Genomic DNA, 9,695 nt, shown 5'->3' on the forward strand with positions numbered 1-9,695 from the left:
CCAGAAATCTCCAAACATCGCATAACATTGCGCTGAGAATAGCCACAAGGTGCTTTCTAAGGTATCTGAAGAACACTTGAATCATGAAACTATGATGCTATCGGGACCTCGTGACTTCCGAACAATTGTAATAAAAAATCCTCTGCCTTTTTATGAAAATCTCTAAGAAATTTTCTTTATTATAAAGAATTTGTGTGTGTGTTTTAGTTTATAAGAAGTTATATAGGTATGTTTGTTTTGTTTTATTACTTTGAGTACTATAAATATTCTAAGAATAAATATTCATTTTATTATATAAGTCGATATAGCTAATATATATTATTTTATTTTAGAATAAGTATTATATAAATAAAAAATATGGTATTTTACTATTTAAATGGCTAAATTATTTACGTTTAAAAATCTCTTACTTAAAAACACAAACAAAAAACAGGCTATACAACACTTTTTTTATATATCAACTTAATATAAAAACAAAACAAAAGAATAGAATAGAAAAAGAACAGGAAATATTAGGAAATATTGCTTGGAATTATCAAATAATGTTTTCTTTTATAGAAATAGCCATGGAAATAGCATTCTCTTTCGTTTTGAGACTAAATATTATAATGTGCATTGTTGGTAGTGACAAAAACCCCTGGCCTATGTGTTTCCACTATTTCTTACGAATTGACTTTAAATGTTGTTGCAGCTGTTCACAGCGTTGACACTCTATTGTTAGTTGTTTAACAGCGGCAGCATATTGACGTTGTAGCTCCAACAGACCTTGCAGTTCTTCATTTAATGCATCTCTTCGCTTCTTCTCTTCCATATATTTCGATTTGACCTTTTGCTCTGTCTGTTTAACACCTTGAACAATTTGTTCAAATTGTTGTATAAATTCTTCACGGCCATGTTGCGTTGACATTCCCTCATTATAGGCCTCACAAATCGAATTCAAAAGGGAAAGTTCTTTTTCCATATAACGTTTCTGGTCATTTAGCGTATTGAAGAGTGTGTAATATTGTTTCGTCTCCAAGTGTTTGGCACTCACTAGAAAAGAAAAAATGTGATAAAAAAAAATATTAGAAAATAAAGAAAATTATATCAACACAAATTAAGAAATTTATTTTATAAATAATTTATACTCGAAATTTAATATACTGTTTCTTATGGACTGAATAAATAAATAACAATAAATAAATTAGATAAAGAATATTAGCATAAAATCATAGGGAATAAAAATATGAACAGGACAATCGAGTATATAATTCGCATTCTATTTTCTTTCTCAGACAAGAATCAAAGCGAAATCAAGGTTACATGAATTATTTTTATAATATGGTTTTTAACCGTTTTCTTCATTTTGTTATCTGCCAACTTACTTTCATTGTACAGCTCATGAAACCGCCTTTGATATTGTGCTAATTCTGTGCGATCCGGTGTATTATCCAATTGCTGTTGTATGGCCAATATGCCTCTGTTACGTTTTGCCAATTGTAATTTTAATATTTGTATACGTTCTTTTTCTTTGGCCACAGCTTGTTCCCTTTCGTGGGGATCTTGGGCATTGAAGGCTTCCAATTCCCTTCAAAATAAAAATAAATTCATGGTTTAGAGATTCCTTCGATTGCAAAAAACTCAAATACATACTCAATTTGTTCTTGCAGTGCAGCTAAGTCTTTGCGACAATGTTCCTTAAACTCAGATTCTTCCTTTTTTAATTCATCGTGTTGCTTGAGCAGACCTTGTACCTTTTCCAATAAACTATAAAAATACAGAAAGAGGTAGGGTAATTTTATTATACAGATGTAAAAATATAAAGAAAGAAAGCTTTTGAAAAAGGTGCTATAGTAAACTTTAAAAATATATCATTTGAGATTTTTTGAACGGTCTTCTACCCGAGAAGACATTTTGAAAAGCCTTTCTGCAAAGTAGACCGTTTAAAAAGGCATCTATCATAGAAGACCTTTTGAAAGCTCCTCCACCTTCCAAGACATTTGAAAGCTATTCCGAAAGTAGTAAATATTTTGAATATTCTATTTCTATCATAGAAGACTTGCTGAATAAGAATATATACTATTGCTTCTGATATTTTCCTAATAAATATTTGCCACAGAAAGTACTTTCGGAAATTATTTTTATGGAAAATAGTAACTCTATTTACTATTTACTCCGAAAATGTTTTGTATGGAAAATATTGACACCGCAAATATTTTCTAATAAAAATGTTGTTTACGAAAATATTTTCTATGGTATATATCGCTCCGAAAGTATTTTCTGTGGAAAATATCTGCCCCACAAATATTTTTTGTAAATATTTACTCCGAAAAAAATTGTATTTTCCATATAAAATATTTTCAGAGTCAATATTCTGGTAAAAAAAAACTTAAATAGAAAATATTTCGGAGTGAATGTTTTCTATAGAAAATGTATTCGGACTAATTATTTTCTATGGAAACTATTCGCAAGAAAATTTTTTTTCGAAAAATATTTTCCATAGAAAATATTTTCGGAGTAAATATTTTCCATAGAAAATATTTTCGGAGTAAATATTTTCCATTGAAAATATTTTCGGACTGAATATTTTCCATAGACAATATTTTCGGAGTAAATATTTTTCATAGAAAATATTATCGGAGTAAATATTTTCTATGAAAAATATTTTCGCAGTAATTATTTCCCATAAAAATATTTTCAGAGTAAATATTTTTAATAGAAAATATTTTCGGACTGAATATTTTAAATAGAAAATATTTTCGGACTGAATATTTTTCATAGAAAATATTTTCGGAGTAAACATTTTCCATAGAAAATATTTTCGGACTGAATATTTTCAATAGAAAATATTTTCTGAGTAAATATTTTTCATAGAAAATATTTTCTGAGTTAATATTTTCCATAGAAAATATTTTCTGAGTAAATATTTTTCATAGAAAATATTTTCTGAGTAAATATTTTTCATAGAAAATATTTTCGGAGTAAATATTTTCAATGCAATATATTTTCGGAGTAAATAGTTTCCATAGAAAATATTTTCGGTGTAAATATTTTCCATAGAAAATATTTTCGGAGTAAATATTTCCATAAAAAATATTTTCGGAGTAAATATTTCCATAAAAAATATTTTCGGAGTAAATATTTTCTATTGAAAATATTTTCGGACTGAATATTTTCCATAGAAAATATTTTCAAAGTAAATATTTTTCATAGAAAATATTCTCGGAGTAAATATTTTCTATGAAAAATATTTTCGGAGTAATTATTTCCCATAAAAATATTTTCAGAGTAAATATTTTTCATAGAAAATATTTTCGGACTGAATATTTTCCATAGAAAATATTTTCGAACTGAATATATTCCATAGAAAATATTTTCGGACTGAATATTTTTCATAAAAAATATTTTCTGAGTAAATATTTTTCATAGAAAATATTTTCTGAGTAAATATTTTTCATAGAAAATATTTTCTGAGTAAATATTTTTCATAGAAAATATTTTCGGAGTAAATATTTTCCATAGAAAATATTTTCCGACTGAATATTTTCCATAGAAAATACTTTCTGAGTAAATATTTTTTATAGAAAATACTTTCTGAGTAAATATTTTTTATAGAAAATATTTTCTGAGTAAATATTTTCAATAGACAATATTTTCGGAGTAAGTATTTTCAATAGAGAATATTTTCGGAGTAAATATATTCATAGAAAATATTTCTGGAGTGAATGTTTTCTATAGAAAACATATTCGGACTAATTATTTTCTATAGAAAATATTTTCGAAGTAAATAATTTCCATAGAAAATATTTTCGGAGCAAATATTTTCTTTGCAAAATTTTTCGGAGTAAATATTTTCCACACAAAATATTTTCGTGGTAAATATTTTGCATGAAAATATTCACGGAGTATATTTTTCGGTGAAAAAATTTTCCATAGAAAATAAAAAAAAATCGGAGTAAATATTTTTCATATAAAATATTCTGGTAAAAAGCATATTAAAAATATATTTCCCATAAAAATATTTTCAGAGTACATATTTTTCATAGAAAATACTTTCGGAGTAAATATTTCCAAAGGTAATATTTTCGGAGTAAATATTTCCATAAAAAATATTTTCGGAGTAAATATTTTCTATTGAAAATATTTTCGAAGTAAATATTTACAAAGAAAATATTTTCAGTAGAAAATAAAACAAAAATTCGGAGTAAATATTTTTCATAGAAAATATTTTCGGAGTAAATATTTTCCATAGAAAATATTTTCGGAGTAAGTATTTTCAATAGAGAATATTTTCGGAGTAAATATATTCATATGAAATATTTTTGGAGTGAATGTTTTCTATAGAAAACATATTCGGACTAATTATTTTCTATAGAAAATATTTTTGGAGTAAATAATTCCCATAGAAAATATTTTCGGAGTAAACATTTTCTTTGCAAAGTATTTCGGAGTAAATATTTTCCACACAAAATATTTTCGAGGTAAATATTTTGTATGAAAATATTCTCGGAGTACATTTTTTTCGGCGAAAATATTTTCCATAGAAAATAAAAAAAAATCGGAGTAAATATTTTTCATAGAAAATATTTTCGGAGTAAATATTTTCCAACTGAATATTTTCCATAGAAAATATATTTCCAATAGACAATAATTTCGGAGTAAGTATTTTCAATAGAGAATATTTTCGGAGTAAATATATTCATAGAAAACATTTTTGGAGTGAATGTTTTCTATAGAAAACATATTCGGAGTAAATATTTTCCATTGAAAATATTTTCGAATTAAATATTTACATAGAAAATATTTTCGGAGTAAATATTTTCAGTAGAAAATAATTTCGGAGTTAATATTTTCGATAGAAAATATTTTCGAATTAAATATTTACATAGAAAATATTTTCGGAGTAAATATTTTCCATAGAAAATATTTTTGGAGTAAATATTTTCCATTGAATATATTTTCGAATTAAATATTTACATAGAAAATATTTTCGGAGTAAATATTTTCAGTAGAAAATAATTTCGGAGTTAATTTTTCCATAGAAAATATTTTTGAAGTAAATATTTACATTTTCTTTTGAAAATATTTTCGGAGTAAATATTTCCCATACAACAAAAAACTTTCGAAAATTATTTGTTATGGAAAATAGTAACTCCGAAAATATTTTCTATGGAAACGGTTTACTCCGAAAATATTTTCGGACTATTTGTATATATCCAAACTATTTATTTTCTACAGAAAATATTTTCGGAGTAAAGAATTTTCAAAGAAAATATTTTTCGAAAAATATTTTCCATAGAAAATATTTTCGGACTAAATATTTTCCATAGAAAATATTTTCGGACTGAATATTTGCCATAGAAAATATTTTCTGTGTAAATATTTTTCATAGAACATATTTTCGAAGTAAATATTTTCAATACAATATATATTCGGAGTAAATATTTTCCATATAAAATATTTTCGAAGCAAATATTTGACATTGAAAATATTTTCGGAGTAAATATTTTCCATTGAAAATATTTTCGGACTGAATATTTTCCATAGAAAATATTTTCGGAGTAAATATTTTCCATAGAAATATTTTCGGACTGAATATTTTCCATAGCAAATATTTTCGGACTGAATATTTTCCATAGCAAATATTTTCGGACTGAATATTTTCCATAGAAAATATTTTTGTGTAAATATTTTTCAAAGAAAATATTTTCGGAGTTAATATTTTCAATACAATATATATTCGGACTAAATATTTTCCATATAAAATATTTTCGGAGTAAATATTTTCCATAGAAAATATTTTCGGACTGAATATTTTCCATAGAAAATATTTTCGGACTGAATATTTTCCATAGAAAATATTTTTGTGTAAATATTTTTCATGAAAATATTCTCGGTGTACATTTTTTCTATAGAAAATATATTCGGAGTAAATATTTTCCATAGAAAATATTTTCGGTCTGAATATTTTCCATAGAAAATATTTTCGAACTGAATAATTTCCATAGAAAATATTTTCTGAGTAAATAATTTTCATAGAAAATATTTTCGGAGTAAATATTTTCAATACAATATATTTTCGGAGTGAATATTTTCCATATAAAATATTTTCGAAGTAAATATTTTCCATTGAAAATATTTTCGAAGTAAATATTTTGCATAGAAAATATTTTCGGAGTAAATATTTTCCATAGAAAATATTTTCGCACTGAATATTTTCCATTGGAAATATTTTCGGAGTGAATATTTCCACAGGAAATATTTTCAGAGTAAATATTTGCCTTTGAAAATATTTTCGAAGTAAATATTTACATAGAATATATTTTCGGAGTAAATATTTACATAGAAAATATTTTCGGAGCAAATATTTTCCATAGAAAATATTTTCGAAGTAAATACTTACATTTTCTATTGAAAATATTTCCCATACAACAAAATACTTTCGGAAATTATTTGTTATGGAAAATAGTAACTCCGAAAATATTTTCGATGGAAAACATTTACTGTGAAAATATTTTTATGGGAAATAATTACTTCGAAAATATTTTCTATGGAAAATATTTTCAATGGAAAATAGTTATTCCGAAAATATTTTCTATGGAAAATAGTAACTTCGAAAAATTTTCTATGGAAACGGTTTACTCCGAAAATATTTTCTATTGAAAAAATTTACTTCGAAAATATTTTCCCCGAAAAATTTTTTTGTAGATATTTACTCCGAAAAAATTATATTTTCTATATAAAATGTTTTCGGACTAACTATTTGTATATATTCAGACTAATTATTTTCTACAGAAAATATTTTCGGAGTAAAAAATTTCCAAAGAAAATATTTTTCGAAAAATATTTTCCATTGAAAATATCTTCGAATATATTGGGACAAGCGTATAATTCCACCTGTCCAGAGGTGAAATCCCCAACCAAAATCTCGCTATTGAGCAAAATTATAATTTATAAGAACATTTTAAGCTTAAGGAAGGTTTAGGAGAGGCCCTGCGAATTATTTTAAAGGTTTTCCACAATTAGAGGTTACTTTCCTGAACACAAAAATATATTTTTTTTATTAATTTTCTCGTGTAGTGGCTTCTCTGTCAAGCTTAACGAGAAAATTAATAAAAAATCATTAAAAATGATCTTCGCCCTAAAAAGGCAAAATTTCAAAAAACAAAAATATATATTTTATCTGAAGGAAGTCTATACATCCCGAGATATGGGCCTTGAAAGTTTCGAAAAAGGTAGGTCGCGCGTTAACCCAACTTTTTGCTTCGGTTAATAGCTGCATAACGGCATATGATCTTTTGCTCTCTAAGTAACTTACCCCACATCAACAGTTTGTTCGATTTTCATATATTCTTCAATTTGTTGTTGCATTTCTTCTTTTTGTGCCTTTTCTTTTTCCAACAATTCACATTCCTGGCGCAACATTTCCATAGCATCTTTAACATCCTTTTGGTTACGCTCCAATTTCTGTTGCAGGGCCGATTTTGAAGCTTCCAAAGATTTGATTTGGTTTTGTTCCGTTAATTCCTTGGCATCCGTTTCCATTTCATGTTTGAATTCCTTATAGTGTTTTCGCAATGCATAACGGGTGGCATTATCGAGTTTTTGAGGTGATCCTGTGGTGCTATCCTATGGAGTTAATCAATTTATTAATTAAAACAAGAAAAACAAAGTGCAATGTGAATCAATAATAAATTATAAAGAAAAAACGGAAAAGGACAATTTACCTCTTTTGTGAGTACTAAATTGTTAAGTAACTTTTCAATATCAAGCTGCAAGCAAACAAATAGTTTGTGTTATTAAAAAAAAGGAAAAATAAACAAAAATATTTTAGAAAGCATTATTTACACGAAACTGCATTAAAAATCACTTTAAACAAAATCAAAATAAAAGCAAAAGCTTTACAACATCATATATTGAGTTGGATTTTTGAAAGACTTTTGATCTGCTTTCAAGTGTTTAGACAAATAAACATCAATACTACACAAAATTATTATAATTTCTAAAGGACAATCGTTGCATACCTCAGATGCTGTAACATTAGTTGCTTGCCCATCGTTGTCTAAATTTTCTGCTTTAGACACTGATGGCAGGTTACCATATTCCAAAAGCGTCAATTGTACTTTTGTTCTTTCATCCTCCTCGACGGCATCTTTGCGCTGATATTGACGGACGGGATTGTAGATTTCCTGAATTATACAAAAAAAGTCATTAGCTAATGTTTATCACTCTTTTCTGCTAAACTTTTAAATATGCTTACTTGTATTCTCTTGATATGCACTGAGGCTTTGCGTATTTTTTCCAAATTTTGCTTATCACTTTTATATTGATAATTATTGTGAAATTGACCAATTGCAAATTGTTTTAAACGCATATTTCGTTCCGCTCGATTTTCAACCTAAAACAGAAAATAATTCTCTTATAATTATTTATAATAATACAAATTATATTTATCTCACAGATTTCTTAACAAGCCACTGTATAACTGGATGTATACTAAGAAATTCTAAACCTTGTATTTGATGAGGTTCTATGCGAAAAGGACACTTCATTTGAGGCAAAACGGCAACAATTTTCTCCACCAAAGAGCTGCAAAATAAAAACGGAACTTTACATTCATTTCAATCATTTGCCACCATTCGAAAACTTACATCTTCTGGCCAATTGTTAGGTTCTCATGAAACAATAAATCCACATCTACATCATAATCACAGCATTCTATACACCAGGTCATGCCTCCTACTACTTTATCGAATGCCGACAAACCCTTGATACAAGCCCTATAATAACCGGCATTTATTAACAAATCAAATGTTTCTTTTTCTTTAGCCGTAGCATCTGTATCTTCCCGTCGTTCCACCTAAAAACAAGAGGACAATTATAATTTGTTTCATGAACTTTTCCCCATGATTGAATTCTCACCTGTACTTCCTTCCCTTCAGCATCATAACGAGTAGCCAATTTAACATTTGATTTTATATGTTTGGAAAATATTTCCTTATTGGCCATTGTGTTCTACGCGCTATGGAATCCTTTAGATGACGAAAGTCTGCTGTTTAGAGTAAATACTTGTTGTCTATTTTGCTATTTTGATAAGCTTCTCCTAGTGCCCCATATATGTTTTTGATTACCAGATAGACTGCCAATCTTTCTTTGCTATCTTCTTTTTTGGGAACTTTGGCAGGCAATGAAACCTTCTTTCAATTCTTTCAATACAAAGATGATAATTCCGACCGATGACACTGTCGAAGAAACAAAAACCAGAGAAATATAGAAAATTTACCGATAAAGATCAGGAATCAAAACAAAGAACGAAAAGACCGATAGCAGGGTTTTAAAGATCGAAATATTGGCAAAAAACAGATGTTTCTCATTTGGAGAAAATTTATGGCCTCTTTCCACGATATGTTATTTTGCATATGCGTTGTTACAAAAGTGACACATATCATGAGAAGAGGACAATAACGATCAAAATCCAAATAGACATTTATGCCAAAATCGACGGGATTTCACGAAATCTTTTGCTCTGTTCCATTGAAATACACTCCGGTGTTTACACTTATTTTTTGTTAATTGCAAACATATCGCAATAATCAATCTACATTGATTATTGTGATATGTTTGAATGCATATGCGCAGCTGACCGAACATGAATTTTCAAAACAAGTGGTTGTAAATTGAATTTAGTTGTTAGAGGTAGTTTACACTATCTATCA

The 9,695-nt window shown here is 27.0% G+C and overlaps 1 protein-coding gene across 2 annotated transcripts; it reads right to left on the reverse strand.

Annotated features, from left to right (window-relative positions):
- Positions 1-297: 297 nt before the first annotated feature.
- On the reverse strand, positions 298-9,251 carry fidipidine (coiled-coil domain-containing protein 93). 2 transcript variants are annotated; one of them, XM_073988477.1, is made up of 10 exons: positions 8,902-9,251; positions 8,631-8,839; positions 8,439-8,568; positions 8,240-8,377; positions 8,004-8,168; positions 7,707-7,751; positions 7,298-7,608; positions 1,633-1,746; positions 1,365-1,567; positions 546-1,032 (listed from the first exon to the last, which is right to left on the reverse strand). In XM_073988477.1, the coding sequence occupies exons 1-10, from the start codon at positions 8,986-8,988 to the stop codon at positions 656-658; spliced, it is 1,779 nt and encodes a 592-aa protein (XP_073844578.1). In that variant the 5' UTR covers positions 8,989-9,251; the 3' UTR covers positions 546-655. The 2 variants fall into 2 exon arrangements, with proteins under 2 accessions (XP_073844579.1, XP_073844578.1); XM_073988478.1 differs by lacking the exon at positions 7,707-7,751 and having other exon boundaries at positions 298-1,032.
- Between the last annotated feature and the right edge of the window lie 444 nt (positions 9,252-9,695).

Source organism: Musca autumnalis, unplaced genomic scaffold, assembly GCF_047663935.1.
Source record: "Musca autumnalis isolate F117 unplaced genomic scaffold, ASM4766393v1 scaffold_5, whole genome shotgun sequence".
NCBI classification, from domain to species: Eukaryota; Metazoa; Arthropoda; class Insecta; order Diptera; family Muscidae; genus Musca; species Musca autumnalis.

Bases quoted from the DNA above. Each gene is read 5' to 3' on its own strand.
- fidipidine (XM_073988477.1), bottom strand. From the start codon at position 8,988: ATGGCCAATAAGGAAATATTTTCCAAACATATAAAATCAAATGTTAAA. The intron at 8,569-8,630 runs GTAAGTTTTCGA...TTTATTTTGCAG, and splicing joins CTAACAATTGGCCAGAAGAT to CTCTTTGGTGGAGAAAATTG. The intron at 1,033-1,364 runs GTAAGTTGGCAG...TTTCTTTTCTAG, and splicing joins TCATGAGCTGTACAATGAAA to TGAGTGCCAAACACTTGGAG.